The sequence below is a fragment of the Salvelinus alpinus genome, chromosome 13 (assembly GCF_045679555.1).
Source record: "Salvelinus alpinus chromosome 13, SLU_Salpinus.1, whole genome shotgun sequence".
NCBI lineage: Eukaryota > Metazoa > Chordata > Actinopteri > Salmoniformes > Salmonidae > Salvelinus > Salvelinus alpinus.
This window is the reverse complement of record NC_092098.1, coordinates 40,628,914-40,645,658: the sequence shown is the minus strand read 5'-3', so window position 1 is coordinate 40,645,658 and position 16,745 is coordinate 40,628,914. Positions and strand designations below refer to the sequence as shown.

At 43.3% G+C, this 16,745-nt stretch overlaps 1 protein-coding gene across 7 annotated transcripts in view; it reads left to right on the top strand.

The window, feature by feature from the left end:
- emsy (EMSY transcriptional repressor, BRCA2 interacting) overlaps window positions 1-16,745 on the top strand; it is a 31,780-nt gene that overhangs the window by 4,502 nt on the left and 10,533 nt on the right. For 4 of the 7 annotated variants that reach the window (XM_071339315.1, XM_071339313.1, XM_071339314.1 and 1 more), the window contains 15 exons: window positions 495-603; window positions 742-841; window positions 987-1,061; window positions 3,522-3,689; window positions 4,284-4,433; window positions 4,621-4,880; window positions 5,104-5,347; window positions 5,567-5,791; window positions 5,910-6,056; window positions 8,229-8,402; window positions 12,951-13,087; window positions 13,455-13,631; window positions 14,906-15,083; window positions 15,421-15,594; window positions 16,459-16,617. In XM_071339315.1, the coding sequence (XP_071195416.1) occupies window positions 574-603; window positions 742-841; window positions 987-1,061; window positions 3,522-3,689; window positions 4,284-4,433; window positions 4,621-4,880; window positions 5,104-5,347; window positions 5,567-5,791; window positions 5,910-6,056; window positions 8,229-8,402; window positions 12,951-13,087; window positions 13,455-13,631; window positions 14,906-15,083; window positions 15,421-15,594; window positions 16,459-16,617 (2,398 nt within the window). In that variant the 5' untranslated portion in view covers window positions 495-573. Of the gene's footprint in view, window positions 1-494; window positions 604-741; window positions 842-986; window positions 1,062-3,513; window positions 3,690-4,283; window positions 4,434-4,620; window positions 4,881-5,103; window positions 5,348-5,566; window positions 5,792-5,909; window positions 6,057-8,228; window positions 8,403-12,950; window positions 13,088-13,454; window positions 13,632-14,905; window positions 15,084-15,420; window positions 15,595-16,458; window positions 16,618-16,745 lie in introns of all 7 variants that reach the window. The other 3 variants (XM_071339311.1, XM_071339310.1, XM_071339312.1) reach the window with 1 other exon arrangement.

The following is a 16,745-nucleotide window of genomic DNA, read 5'->3' as shown; positions in this document are numbered from 1 at the left end:
TGATTGAAACACTGTAGAATTCCATTCATTTCTATGGATGGAGTACCAATATGGCCGACAGGTGCCTTCAAAGCCTCTCATTGGCCATTACATAACATCCGTAATCCAGGGTTTATACACATAATTGGTACCAACTCAGGGAAAAAGCTTACTAATAACAATAGACCAGTGGCTTAGGTTAGGTAACTAACTTCTATCAATCCTGTTTTGGAAACTGCTGGCAATGCTTGTTTATGGTTTAATAATATCCATATTCAGATATGGAACTTCTATTACTGACATCCATATTGCATTATCCAGTTCTGATATATTATGACTTATCAGTACATAGTGCTAGACCTTCTTCCACCATTACTTTGTACATGAAAGGTACCCTAACACTAAGAGTTGGAGAAACGTACTTTATTTGAAATATCAATATTTGTAGTGCATGGATAATCTAGAAGATTACATATTTGACATGTCCTCTCCTCTTCTGCTCACTCTCAATGTAGTTGATGATTCAGCAGGAGAAACCGCAGCTGGCCGGCACCATGCCTGTGGTGTGGCCCACCCTCCTTGACTTGGGCAGGGATGAGTGTAAGAGAATCCTCCGTAAACTTGGTAAGTGCCTTTGAACTTATCCGGCCTCTCTGGCTTGCCTAATGCATGAAGTGATTTGTCACTTTCAAATAACCCCAAATGTTACTGCTATTTCAGAGTGAAAGTTGTTTTTAATGATAAACCATATTGTTTCAACAGAGCTGGAGGCGTATGCCGGTGTTATCAGTGCTTTGCGAGCCCAAGGCGACCTCACCAAGGATAAGAAGGATCTCCTTGGAGAACTCACTAAAGTCCTCAGGTAAACCAGCAAAGTCACTGTATATTTTTCTCATAGCTAGAGGAACCTATGAAATATGGGGCCCTTTTCTTAATAAAAACAAACTTGGCTTGTGACTTAATTGCTCATACTTTCTTTGCTAATACTGTATGGTTGTCTCCCACAGCATTTCAACAGAGCGTCATCGTGCAGAGGTCCGTAGGGCAGTCAATGATGAGCGCCTTACCACCATTGCCTATCAGTAAGTCAAGTTACCCTCTTTAAGGTGATCAATACTAAAACTACATGCACATTATGACCTACTACTACATATTAGTACACACTTCAGCCCCTCAATTTATCATATATTTACCATGAGGAGTACACCACATCAGTCACTGGCTTTATCAATAAGTGCATCGAGGACGTCGTCCCCACAGTGACTGTACGTACATACCCAAACCAGAAGCCATGGATTACAGGCAACATTCGCACTGAGCTAAAGGGTAGAGCTGCCGCTTTCAAAGTGCGGGACTCTAACCCGTAAGCTTACAAGAAATCCTGCTATGCCCTGCGACGAACCATCAAACAAGCAAAGCGTCAATACAGGGCTAAGATTGAATCATACTACACGGCTCCGACGCTCGTCTTATGTGGCATCGCTTGCAAACTATTACAGACTACAAAGGGAAGCACAGCCGCGAGCTGCCCAGTGTCACGAGCCTACCAGACGAGCTAAATCACTTCTATGCTCGCTTCGAGGCAAGCAACACAGAGGCATGCATGAGAGCATCAGCTGTTCCGAACGACTGTGTGATCACGCTCTCCATAGCCGACGTAAGACCTTTAAACAGGTCAACATACACAAGGCTGCGGGGCCAGACGGATTACCAGGACGTGTGCTCCGGACGTGTGCTGGCCAACTGGCAGGTGTCTTCACTGACATTTTCAACATGTCCCTGATTGAGTCTGTAATACCAACATGTTTCAAGCAGACCACCACAGTCCCTGTGCCCAAGAACACGAAGGCAACCTGCCTAAATGACTACAGACCCGTAGCACTCAAGTCCGTAGCCACGAAGTGCTTTGAAAGGTTGGTAATGGCTCACATCAACACCATTATCCCAGAAACCCTAAACCCACTCCAATTTGCATACCGCCCAAACAGATCCACAGATGATGCAATCTCTATTGCACTCCACACTGCCCTTTCCCACCTGGACAAAAGGAACACTTTTGTGAGAATGCTATTCATTGACTACAGCTCAGCGTTCAACCCCATAGTACCCTTAAAGCTCATCACTAAGATAAGGATCCTGGGACTAAACACCTCCCTCTGCAACTGGATCCTGGACTTTCTGACGGGCCGCCCCTAGGTGGTGAGGGTAGGTAGCAACACATCTGCCACGCTGATCCTCAACACAGGGGCCCCCCAGGGGTGCTTGCTCAGTCCCCTCCTGTACTCCCTGTTCACCCACGACTGCATGGCCAGGCACGTCTCCAACACCATCATTAAGTTTGCAGATGACACAACAGTGGTATGCCTGATCAGCGATGAGACAGCCTATAGGGAGGAGGTCAGAGACCTGGCCGGGTGGTGCCAGAATAACAACCTATCCCTCAACGTAACCAAGACTAAGGAGATGATTGTGGACTACAGGAAAAGGAGGATCGAGCACGCCCCCATTCTCATCAATGGGGCTGTAGTGGAGCAGGTTGAGAGCTTCAAGTTCCTTGGTGTCCACATCACCAACAAACTAGAATGGACCAAACACACCAAGACAGTCGTGAAGAGGGCACGACAAAGCCTATTCCCCCTCAGGAAACTAAAAAGATTTGGCATGGGTCCTAAGATCTTCAAAAGGTTCTACAGCTGCAACATCGAGAGCATCCTGACTGGTTGCATCACTGCCTGGTACGGCAATTGCTCGGCCTCTGACCGCAAGGCACTACAGAGGGTAGTGCGTATGGCCCAGTACATCACTAAGGCTAAGCTGCCTGCCATCCAGGACCTCTACACCAGGTGGTGTCAGAGGAAAGTCCTAAAAATTGTCAGACCCCAGCCACCCCAGTCATAGACTGTTCTCTCTACTACCGCATGGCAAGTGGTACCGGAGTACCAAGTCTAGGACAAAAAGGCTTCTCACCAGTTTTTACCCCCAAGCCATAAGACTCCTGAACAGGTAGTCAAATGGCTACCCGGACTATTTGCATTGTGTGCCCCCTCCCAACCCCTTTTTTTACGCTGCTGCTACTCTCTGTTTATCATATATGCATAGTCACTTTAACTATACATTCATGTACATACTACCTCAATTGGGCCGACCAACCAGTGCTCCCGCACATTGGCTAACCGGGCTATCTGCATTGTGTACCACCCACCACCCGCCAACCCCTCTTTTACGCTACTGCTACTCTCTGTTTATCATATATGCATAGTTTAACCATATCTACATGTACATACTACCTCAATCAGCCTGACTAACTGGTGTCTGTATATAGCCTCGCTACTTTTATAGCCTCGCTACTGTATATAGCCTGTCTTTTCACTGTTGTTTTATTTCTTTACCTACCTATTGTTCACCTAATACCTTTTTTGCACTATTGGTTAGAGCCTGTAAGTAAGCATTTCACTGTAAGGTCCACACCTGTTGTATTCGGTGCACGTGACAAATAAACTTTGATTTGATGACAATTGTATCTGTCTTGTCAAGCATGTCAGGTCCCAACAGCTCCTCAGAGTGGTCCATCGAGGGGCGTCGGCTGGTCCCGCTGATGCCCAGACTGGTCCCCCAGACCGCCTTCACTGTGACGGCCAACGCAGTGGCCAGCGCCACAGCCAATCAGAACGCTTCGCTTCTGCTGCCTGCCGAAACAGGAAATAAAGAAGGTAAGATCAGACAGCTCAAGGTGGAAATTGCTCTCAACCACAGATCTAGGATCACATTACCTTGCTCCTAATCTTAGCCTGAGGGTTAATCCATTTGAATTCAATCACTTTTTGACAGCACCTCTTTTGATTTGAACTGAACCTTCCATATGTGTTTGCCCATTTAAATGGACTTTTTGAACCTGAATGCCAAATTATTCAAGAGATTGCTCAAACTTGACCTATTTTACATGCCCCCACCATACCATGAGACATACATGTCTTCATCACTGGAAAATATATACTATTGAGATTTGATATAATTTAAAAGCTTACAAACAGGGTTGTCAAAGTATTTTATAATTTCTAGAATTTTTTTAATTTAAATTTTTACCTTACGTCAATTATCTAAAAATGTGTAAACTAAGACATTTAAAAATATGAGCATATGTTGTAGCTTAGACCCTATTTTACGTCATCTGGCCCTGTCAGTAGTTAGGTGTAACTTTCTACCTGCAACATCAACTGAAGGGGGAGGAAGACATTAAATTATGAATCACTTATGTCTCCTTATAGTGTATTTTTATATGAAGCATGGTTGTTATTTGTTTGCAGTGGTTGTTTGCTACTCCTACACAAGCACCACGTCCACCAGTGCCACGGCGCCCAGCGGCAGTGCAGCAGCCACGGTGAAATCCCCCCGTCCGGCCAGCCCTGCCTCAAACATGGTGGTGCTGCCCAGCGGGAGCACCGTCTATGTGAAAAGTGAGTGTCAGAACAGAGATTCCATGTTTGTTTATTATTTTACTTTGGAAATAAAAATAAGTGTTATTTAAGAATTTAGCATTGGTTAAGGAGTCTCCGGTGTGACACTCACTTAACAGAACCTGAAGTCTGTCAATGTATCGCTGCATTCTTTGTCTCCGTCTGTATGTTTCTCTCTCTCCACCAGGCGTGAGCTGCTCGGATGAGGACGAGAAGCCGCGTAAGCGGAGGCGGACTAACTCCTCAAGCTCCTCCCCTGTGGTGCTGAAGGAAGTGGCCAAGGTGGCCCCGCCCATGTCCAAGACCATCACTGTGCCGGTGAGCGGCAGCCCCAAGATGAGCAACATCATGCAGAGTATCGCTAACTCCCTGCCACCGCACATGTCCCCCGTCAAGATCACCTTCACCAAGCCCACCACCCAGACCACTAACACCACCACGCAGAAGGTGAGCAGGACAGAACTGACCATTGTTCAGTATAAATCCTCTTGTTCTATAGGCAAAGAGTCAATATAGTGAGGTGTGAGCCAGATAATATAGGAATGGTTGGATATGTTTGAATGGTCGTAAGTGATTGCATACTGTTTGCAAACTCGATTGTAAGTGATTGTGTATATGAACTTGATTGTAAGTGGCTGTGTAATTTACCTTATAATGTATGTTTTGTCAGGTGATCATTGTGACGACCTCTCCAAGCTCCAACTTCGTTCCCAACATCCTGTCCAAGTCTCACTCACACAACTACGCGGCGGCCATGTCGAAGTTGGTGTCCACCTCCATGCTGACCTCGGCCAACCAGAAGCAGACAGTGTTCATCCCGGCCAGCTCCAGTCCCTCCTCGGCCCCAAACACGGTCGCTGTGACCACCATGGTTTCTTCCAGCCCATCTGTGGTCATGTCGACAATAGCGCAGGGTAGGTTTGAATGTCCCACTTCCTGCAGTGTTTTCAAATAGTTTGTTTACTCAGGATTTATTACCGGCCTTTGCCCAATTTAGACAAAGATTGTCTTGTTCTAGCTACTAAGACCTTTCATGTATACAAAATTTTATTGAAACTGGAATTGTACTGAATTGTGTGTATCTGATTGGTCTTTGAAACTGACCACTATTGCTTGTCCTCTCCCTGTGCCAGGTGGCTCGTCGACGGGCATGAAAGTGGCCTCCGCCAGGCTCCCCTCTCCTAAGACCATGGTGGGCTCTCCAACCCAGATTCTGGCCCAGTTCCCCAAGCAGCACCAGCAGTCACCCAAGCAGCTGCAGCAGGGCTCCCCCATGGGGGCCGGCGCCATGGGCCAGGCCCAGTCCTCCACCACTCTCCCCGGCTCCAAACCCACCATCCAGATTAAGCAGGAGTCAGGTGAGTACAGGGCGTGATACCCAAATCTACTGGTGTTATTACTCTACCCTGAGTGTGCAAGTGTACAGAAAGTGTTAATCATGTATTTAACTAATAATTTGTCTAATTGTACCTGTAGGTGTGAAAATCATCACCCAGCAGATACAGCCCAGTAAGATCCTGCCCAAGCCCTCTGTAGGCATGTCCAGCAGCAGTTCCTCCCCCATCATGGTTGTCAGTAGCAACGGGGCCATCATGACCACCAAGTTGGTGTCCCAGCCCACAGGTGTGCCTTCTCACATACTGCTTTTCGACTGTAACACAAGTGTTACACTAGTGTATACACACTGATGTTTTACTAGGTAAACTGTGTTTCCAAAGCTAGGGCTGACAGTGAGGACTTGTGAAGAACAAAATCAACAACCTCTGCATAATCAAAACAGTTGCTTTGGGAGGAGGTATAGAGGTCGACCGATTAATCGGAATGGCCGATTAATTAGGGCCGATTTTCAAGTTTTCATAACAATCTGTAATCGGTATTTCTGGACACCGATTTGCCGATTTATTTAAAAAAATATTTTTATTTTTATTTTTTAGACCTTTATTTAACTAGGCAAGTCAGTTAAGAACACATTCTTAATTTCAATGACGGCCTAGGAACGGTGGGTTAACTGCCTTATTCAGGGGCAGAACGATAGATTTTTACCTTGTCAGCTCGGGGATTAATTTTTGCAATCTTCTGGTTACTAGTCCAACGCTCTAACCACCTGCCTTACATTGCACTCCACTTATCTTATAAAAAACAATCAATCTTAACATAATCACTAGTTAACTACATGTGGTTGATGATATTACTAGTTTATCTAGCGTGTCCTGCGTTGTATATAATCGATGCGGTGCCTGTTAATTTCTCATCGAATCACAAGCCTACTTCGACAAACGGGTGATGATTTAACAAGCGCATTTGCGAAAAAAGCATTGTCGTTGCACCAATGTACCTAACTATAAACATCAATGCCTTTCTTTAAAATCAATACACAAGTATATATTTTTAAACATGCATATTTAGTTCATGTTGCCTGCTAACATGAATTTCTTATAATTAGGGAAATTGTGTCACTTCTCTTGCGTTCCGTGCAAGCAGTCAGGGTATATGTAACAGTTTGGGCCACCTGGCTCATTGCGAACTCTGAAGTCCATTTATTCCTAACAAAGGCCGTAATTAATTTGCCAGAATAGTACATAATTATGTACAATGTAACAGCAATATTTAGACTTAGGGATGCCATCTGTTAGATAAAATACGTAACGTTTCCGTATTTCACTGAAAGAATAAACGTTTTGTTTTCGAAATGATCGTTTCCGGATTCTACCATTTTAATGACCTAAGGCTCGTATTTCTGTGTGTTATTATGTTATAATTAAGTCTATGATTTGATAGAGCAGTCTGACTGAGCGATGGTAGGCAGCAGCAGGCTCGTAAGCATTCATTCAAACAGCACTTTTGTGCGTTTGCCAGCAGCTATTGCACTGTTTATGACTTCAAGCCTATCAACTCCCGAGATTAGGCTGGTGTAACCGATGTGAAATGGCTAGCTAGTTAGCAGGGTGCGCGCTAATAGCGTTTCAAACGTCACTCACTCTGAGACTTGGAGTAGTTGTTCCCCTTGCTCTACATGGGTAACGCTGCTTCGAGGGTGGCTGTTGTCGATGTGTTCCTGGTTCGAGCCCAAGTAGGGGCGAGGAGAGGGATGGAAGCTATACTGTTACACTGGCAATACTAAAGTGCCTATAAGAACATCCAATAGTCAAAGGTATATGAAATACAAATCGTATAGAGAGAAATAGTCCTATAATTCCTATAATAACTACAACCTAAAACTTCTTACCTGGCAATATTGAAGACTCATGTTAAAAGGAACCACCAGCTTTCATATGTTCTCATGTACTGAGCAAGGAACTTAAACGTTAGCTTTTTTACATGGCACATATTGCACTTTTACTTTCTTCTCTAACACTTTGTTTTTGCATTATTTAAACAAATTGAACATGTTTCATTATTTATTTGAGGCTAAATTGATTTTATTGATGTATTATATTAAGTTAAAATAAGTGTTCATTCAGTATTGTTGTAATTGTCATTATTACAAATAAAATTTTAAAAAGCGTCCGATTAACAACTGTCATCCAAACATGTAAATAATACACAAGGACAGTAGATGTCTGCACTGGTTTGGATAATCTGTGTTTTAATCCTTTATTCTATTTTACTTTGTATTTCTCATTTGCTTTTTTTTCTAGTAGATTTTTTGCATTGTTGGGTTTTGAGTTTGCAAGAAAGGTATTTCACTGTACTTGTGCATGTGACATTAAAACTTGAAACTAGATATTGATATGAAGAAATACTTAGCAAAGCCTGGTCAATTTATTTTCTTTAAAAAACATTGATTTTGTGCAGGCACCCAGGCCACATACTCAAGGCCCACTGTGAGCCCCTCCATTGGCGCCAGGATGGCGACGTCAACCAGTGGTGCCACCTACGTCAAGACCACCAGCGGCAGCATCATCACGGTGGTCCCCAAATCTCTAGCCACACTGGGCGGCAAGATCATCAGCAGCAACATTGTGTCTGGTGAGTTTGACAGTTCTGTAGTGTTACTAGGGTTTCGGGGGGGGGTATTTACCAGTGATGTTTACATTTTACCAGTTAACTACTGGAATTTTGGATACTTTAAAGGATTTTTAATAATTTACATAACATGTAAAATATATGTTGCTAATAATAAAATGTTTTTTTCATATGAAAAATAGAATCACAAAGCTGTCAAACATCCTCAGTATAAGCTATCGACTTAGTGAATACCGTTGCTGTTTAATATGGAGGTTTCTATCTGGATTAAATTTGTTGTTATTTTACACTGTCAATGTATCTTTGTTGTAAATACTTTGGGGCTGAACTAGTGGAAGTTGTGAAATAAGTCAATAGTTGGAAGCGTTGCAGAGTAAATTGCAGATGATTTCATTCTTGATTCAATGTTGTTTTTTTTATTTTTATTAATTTGGCTATTTTCTCCTAAATCATATTGTCTATCTACTAGAAACTCATAAACGACATGGACACGGATATAAAAATGTATATGAATATATACAATGGTGTAAAGTATTACTTTAAAATACTTTAAAGTACTAAAGTGTTTTTTGGGGGTATCTGTACTTTACTATTTCTATTTTTTTACTTTTACTAAACTACATTCCGAAAGAAAATAATGTACTTTTTACTCCATACATTTCCCCTGACACCCAAAAGTACTAATTATATTTTGAATGATTAGCAGGACAGGAAAATGGTCCAATTCACGCACTTCTCAAGAGAACTTCCTGGTCATCCCTACTGCCTCTCATGTGGCGGACTAAATAAACACAAATGCTTCATTTATAAATGATGCCTGAGTGTTGGAGTGTGCCCCTGGCTATTCATTTATTTATTTTTATAAAAATAGTGCCGTCTGATTTGCTTAATATAAGAATGTGAAATAATTTGTACTTTTACTTTTCATACTTAATAAGTATATTATAGAAATTACATTTACTTTTGATAATTAAGTACACTACCAGTCAATAGTTTAGACACCTATTAATTCCAGGGTTTTTCTTTATTTTGACTATTTTCTACATTGTAGAATGACATCAAAACTATGAAATAACACATGGAATCATGTTGTAACCAAAAAAGTGTTAAACAAATCAAAATAGCCACCCTTTGCCTTGATGACAGCTTAGCACACTCTTGACATTCTCTCAACCAGCTTCATAAGGAATGCTTTTCCAACAGTCTTGAAGGAGTTCCCACGTATGCTGAGCACTTGTTGGCTGCTTTTCCTTCACTCTGCAGTCCAACTCATCCCAAACCATCTCAATTGGGTTAAGATCGGGTGATTGTGGAGGCCAGGTCATCTGATGCAGCACTCCATCACTCTCCTTCTTGGTCAAATAGCCCTTACACAGCCTGGAGGTGTGTTTTCAGTCATTGTCCTGTTGAAAAACAAATGATAGTCCCACTAAGCGCAAACCAGATGGGATGGTGTAGCTATGTTGGTTAAGTGTGACTTGAATTCTAAATAAATCAAAGACAGTGTCACCAGCAAAACATCCCCACACCACCACCTCCATGCTTCACAGTGGGAACCACACATGCGGAGATCATCCGTTCACCTACTCTGCATTTCACAAAGGCACTGCGGTTGGAACCAAAAATCTAATTTGGACTCCTCAGACAAAAGGACAGATTTCCACCGGTCTAATGTCCATTGCTCATGTTTCTTGGCCCAAGCAAGTATCTTCTTCTTATTGGTGTCCTTTAGTAGTGGTTTCTTTGCAGCATTCAACCATGAAGGCCTGACTCACGAAGTCTCCTCTGAACAGTTGATGCTGAGATGTGTCTGTTACTTGAACTCTGTGAAGCATTTATTTGGGCTGCAATTTCTGAGACTGATAACTCTAATGAACTTATCCTCTGCAGCAGAGGTAACTCTGGGTCTTCATTTCCTGTGGCGGTCATCATGAGAGCCAGTTTCACCATAGCGCTTGATGTTTTTTGCGACTGCACTTGAAGAAACTTTCAAAGTTCTTGAAATATTCTGTATTGACTCAGCTTCATGACTTAAATTAAAGTAATGATGGACTGTCCTTTTCTTTGCATATTTGAGCTTTTCTTGCCATAATATGGACTTGGTCTTTTACCAAATAGCCCCATCTTCTGTATACCACCCCTACCTTGTCACTATTTGTTTAACACTTTTTATGGGGGGTTATGACATGATTCCATATGTGTTATTTCATAGTTTTGATGTCTAAAAATAAAAATAAACCCTTGAATGAATAGGTGTGTCCAAACTTTTGACTGGTACTTATATAGACCTAGCACGGCAGGGACCTGGTTAATGGCCTGAAGAGAGCTGGGACCACAGTCTCAAAGAAAACCATTAGTAACACACTACGCCGTCATGGATTAAAATCCTGCAGCGCACGCAAGGTCCCCCTGCTCAAGCCAGCGCATGTCCAGGCCCGTCTGAAGTTTGCCAATGACCATCTGGATGATCCGAGAGGAGGAATGGGAGAAGGTCATGTGGTCTGATGAGACAAAAATAGAGCTTTTTGGTCTCAAACTCCACTCGCCGTGTTTGGAGGAAGAAGAAGGATGAGTACAACCCCAAGAACACCATCCCAACCGTGAAGCATGGAGGTGGAAACATCATTCTTTGGGGATGCTTTTCTGCAAAGGGGACAGGACGACTGCACCGTATTGAGGGGAGGATGGATGGGGCCATGTATCGCGAGATCTTGGCCAACAACCTCCTTCCCTCAGTAAGAGCATTGAAGATGGGTCGTGGCTGTGTCTTCCAGCATGACAACGACCCGAAACACACAGCCAGGGCAACTAAGGAGTGGCTCCGTAAGAAGCATCTCAAGGTCCTGGAGTGGCCTAGCCAGTCTCCAGACCTGAACCCAATAGAAAATCTTTGGAGGGAGCTGAAAGTCCGTATTGCCCAGCGACAGCCCCGAAACCTGAAGGATCTGGAGAAGGTCTGTATGGAGGAGTGGGCCAAAATCCCTGCTGCAGTGTGTGCAAACCTGGTCAAGAACTACAGGAAACGTATGATCTCTGTAATTGCAAACAAAGGTTTTTGTACCAAATATTAAGTTCTGCTTTTCTGATGTATCAAATACTTATGTCATGCAATAAAATGCAAATTAATTACTTAAAAATCATACAATGTGATTTTCTGGATTTTTGTTTTAGATTCCGTCTCTCACAGTTGAAGTGTACCTGTGATAAAAATTACAGATCTCTACATGCTTTGTAAGTAGGAAAACCTGCAAAATCGGCAGTGTATCAAATACTTGTTCTCCCCACTGTATATACATCACACTCTACATGGCCATAAGTATGTGGACACGTTCTTGTCGAACATCTCATTCCAAAATCATAGGCATTAAATGGAGTTGGTCCCCCCCCTTTGCTGCTATAACAGCCTCTACTCTTTTGGGAAGACGTTCCACTAGATGTTGGAACATGACTGCAGGGACTTGCTTCCATTCAGCCACGAGCATTACTGAGGTCGGGTTTTCCGGCCTGGCTCGCAGTCTGCGTTCCAATTCATCCCAGAGGGGTTGAGGTCAGGGCTCTGTGCAGGCCAATAAAGTGCTTCCACACCAATCTAAATTGTCATGCTGAAACAGGAAAGGGCCTTCTCCAAACTGTTGCTACAAAGTTGGAAGCACAGAATCGTCTAGAATGTCATTGTATGCTGTAGTGTTAAGATTTCCCTTCACTGGAACTAACAGGACTAGCCCGTAGCATGAAAAACAGCCCCAGACCATTATTCATCCTTGCATTCGCGCAGGTAGCGTTCTCCTGGCATACCTCAAACCCAGATTAGTTCGTCGGACTGCCAGATGGTGAAGTGTGATTCATCACTCCAGAGAACGCCTTTCCACTGATCCAGAGTCCAATGGAGGCAAACTTTACACCACCCTGGCCGATGCTTGGCTTTGCTCGGCCATGGAAAACCATTTTGTGAAGCTCCTGACAAGCAGTTATTGTGCTGATGTTGCTTCCAGAGGCAGTTTGGAACTCGGTAGTGAGTGTTGCAACCGAGAACAGACTATTTTTAGGCACTACGCTCTTCAGCACTCAGTGGTCCCGTTCTGTGAGCTTGTGTGGCCTACCACTTCACGGCTGAGCCGTTGTTGCTCCTAGACGTTTCCACTTCACAGTAACAGCACTTACAGTTGACCGGGGCAGCTCTAGCAGGGCAGAAATTTGACAAAATTATTTGTTGGAAAGGTGGCATCCTATGACAGTGCCACGTTGAAAGTCACTGAGCTAATTCAGTACGGGCCATTTTACTGCCACTGTTGGTCTATGGCGATTGCGTGGCTGAAATAGCATAATCCACTCATTTGAAGGGGTGTCCACATACTTTTGGCTATGTAGTTACTCCAGTATACATTTATTAAAGTTTACATAGATTAGCAAAATTACCAAAACAATTATTCTGTAAACTTTTGCAACGCTCAGTGTTACCAATTTTGACTGAACATCTAGTTGTCCAATTATAGTGACTTCAAATGTTGTGTTTTGGCAAACCTTTAGATGTTCTTTTCCCCTCCATTGCAGGTACAACAACTAAGATAACCACCATTCCTATGACGTCCAAGCCCAATGTTATTGTGGTGCAAAAGACCACTGGCAAAGCAACGACCATCCAGGGCCTGCCTGGCAAGAATGTGGTCACCACACTGTTGAATGCAGGGGTCAGTTCAACATGATTGTTATTATAAATGAAACCATTTTAATTAAGACATTTTTTATGTTAGATTTTATTTATCTAGATTCTAAGTAATTATATTTCAGAAGTGTTCAAATGTATTGACCCCAAAACCTATTTAAATTTTTTTTGGTAGTTCTAGTTTAGCCTTTCTGTCTGATCAGTCTATTGCTTTCAGCTCCATATTATGCATTTACATGCTTGTTTTCAGTTGTCATTTAGCAGACGCTCTTAATTCATAGCGACTTACAATTAGTACATTCATCTTAAGCTCTGGTCAAAAGTAGTGCAATAAAAAGGGAATAGGGTGCCATCGGTTACAGAACCAAAATATGAATGCCTCTGTGCCATAGGGCGAAAAGACCCTGCAGGGTGTGCCGGGGTCCAAGCCAGCCATCATCACAGCCTCCAGACCCATCACCAAGATGATCGTGACCCAGCCGAAAGGCATGGGCTCAGGGGTGCAGCCCAACACCACCACCAAGATCATCCCCACCAAAATAGTGTACGGCCAGCAGGGCAAGACCCAGGTCAGTAACAGTCGCTGTCTATATGTAGGGTGAAGTTGCCCCTAGACGCTGGCTCTTGGGTCAGTTTAGCCTTTACCCCACTAATGGTTCGGGTTGGGGAAGCTGATCCTAGAGCTGTCTGTACCCTGGGGAAACTTCACCCCGGAGCGTCTCAGCCACTCAACGAGTAGTGTGAACGAGATCATTTCGTACTTAAAGCTCTTTGTCTTGGATACAGTTCTTTCGGAACGTATTCAGACCCCTTGACTTTTTCCACATTTTGTTACGTAACAGCCTTAACTTAAAATGGATTAAAAAATTAGAATTCCTCGTCAATCTACACGCAATAGCACATCATGAAAAAGCAAAAACAGGTTTTTAGATTTTTTTTCAAATGTATACATTTAATTTACCACAGGTGGACTCTAATCAAGTTGTAGAAACATCTCAAGCATGAGCAATGGATACAAGATGCACCTGAGCTCAATTTCGAGTCTCATAGCTAAGGGTCTGAATACTTATGTACCTAAAGGTGTTTTTATTTTTAACACATTTGCTAAAATCTCTAAAAACCTGTTTTCGTGGCCTCCGGAGTGGCGCAGTTGTCAGTTGAACGGTGTTTCCTACGACACATTAGTGCGACTGGTTTCCGGGTTAAGGGAGCAGGTGTTAAGAAGTAGCACGGCTTGGCGGGCCATATTTCGGAGGATGCATGACTCGACCTTCACCTCTCTCGAGCCCGTTGGGGAGTTGCAGCGATTAGACAAGATCGTAACTACCAATTGGATATCACAAAATTGGGGAGAAAAAGGGAGGTAAAATTACAATTTAAAAAAATATATTTAAAAAATAACTTTCGCTTTGTCTTTATGGGTTAGTGTGTGTGTGTGTGTGTGTGTGTGTGTGTATGTGTATATGTATATATATATATATATATATATATATATATATATATATATATATTAATAATACATTTTTAGAATAAGGCTGTATCATAACAAAATGTGGAATAAAGGAAGGTTTCTGAATACTTTCTGAATGCACTGTATATTTTAACTTCTGTCCTGAATTACCAATGCATCAGGTCAGTGTAACTTTAGGATTGCATACCGCTTTAAATAGGCACATTAATTAAATGTATGATGTTAAAAAGGAACACCAGGACACTTGACATTGGTCTCAGCTGTGCTGTACTTTATGGAGCAACAAAAACTATTTCTCTGGTGCCATTCACTGAGCTCTTCTAGGTGTGTAATATCGAATATAACGTTTTTTAAACATTGATTCCTGTCCAGGTGCTGATCAAGCCCAAGCCCATCTCCCAGACTGCAGTGTTGAGCGAGCAGACCAGGCAGCTGGTGAGCGAAACACTGCAGCAGGCGTCCAGGGTGGCTGATGGACAGGAGGGGGCGCTGAAGGATGAGTCAGGTGGCATCGCCGAGGGCAGCTTCCAGCCCGCCGAAGGCTGTCACGGTATGTCGTGGCACTCCACATAACAGCAAGAAGTACATGATATAGCCTGCAGCCTAACTACGAGAACAAAAGAGACACTCAAGTTAAAACAGTGTATTGTAGTCTCGCACAGCTATTGAATACCTCATCTGTAGTATGAAAGAGTATCTATTCTCACAAGTATCCAGCTAAGTTCAATTCCCTTCACTTTCAAATGGTAAAAAGCTCCACTCGCGTAATATAATTATTTCAATTCCCTTTTACTTGAATGCCATGTCCAATTTAATTCCCACATCGACTGGAATCTAAAGGGAATCCGCACAATTCCATATGACTTGTTTTGGTTGTCACCGGTCAGACTCCCAGCCCGTAGTGCACATCATCTCCTCCAGAGGGCAGGAGTGGGCTGAGCAGCATGAAGTGTCGGTGGAGTCCGGCCCCACCATCATCTACCAGGACGTGTCTACGGGGAACGTGACCCAGTCGGCCACCTCAACCATTAAGGCCCTGCTGGAGCTGCAGCAAACCACAGGTGACTAACAGACTGACCACCGTCACCATGACAACTACCATACCACTTACCAGGGTTGGGGCAATTCCATTTAAATTCAGAAACTGAGTAATCTTCCTGGCAACAGGGCTAGTCACCTGTTAATAGTGCCTGTTATTATGGCTGGGATTCTATCCCAAGAGTCAGTGGAAGAACTCTGGGGGGTTTTCCAAACCACTTCCCCTTTGTAATCTTTACTGCTGTGGACCGTTCACTGACTTCTTGTAAAATGCTGTTTGTTGCTTGATATTGAGCGTGACTGTGTTGAGTGCGACTGATGCCTGATATACAAAAACATCCCCCTTTTAGTGTTTGCAGATAGAAACTAGATGGAGCCATCGCCATATTGCACCTATCTAATCCTTGCTATAGTGGTAGGGTTGGCTAATCTTGGCAGGGTTTTGTACCAGACCTGATTCAAATAATATAGATATTTAATTTGTACACCACGACTAGTTGAATTAGGTGTGTTAGGTGCTGTGCGAATATCCTGACACTGCAGCCCCTAAAACAACATGAATTTTAATACAAACGACTTGAGAAGAAAGCCCCAGCTTCCGACACTTCAGTTTTTCCACACATGGCCGACACACAATTTCTTACCGGTGCGATTAATGGGCCTGTGGCGCACTCAAACACAGCCTGATAGCAGGTCAAGTGACTGGACTCTCTGGGACCTGATTCTGGGAGAATCAGATGTAAAAGTGTTCGTCGTTGGGGTCAGACTGCTCTGAACTCTAATTCTCATGTAAGTGATGGTACTTTGTTGTCCCGCGTCTTTCCAAATATAAATGGAGTAGTTGTTTATTAGTTGACTGATGGTGACAGTCTCTGTTGCCTTTACAGTGAAGGACAAGAGTGAGGCGAAGCCCAGGCAGCACACCATAGACCTGAGCCAGATGGCTGTGCCCTTTCAGATGGCCCAGGACAAGAAGCAACAGGATCCAGTCTCCCCTGGGACATCCACTGTAGAGACTGAACCGTCCACTGAATACATCACTGCTGGTACATGAACTGACCACTGATGTTGCCTCCCAAATGGCACCATATTCTCTATATAATGCACTACTTTTCACTGAGGTCCAGCCCTGTTCGAAGGTAGTGCACTATATAAGGGATAGTGTGCCATTTGG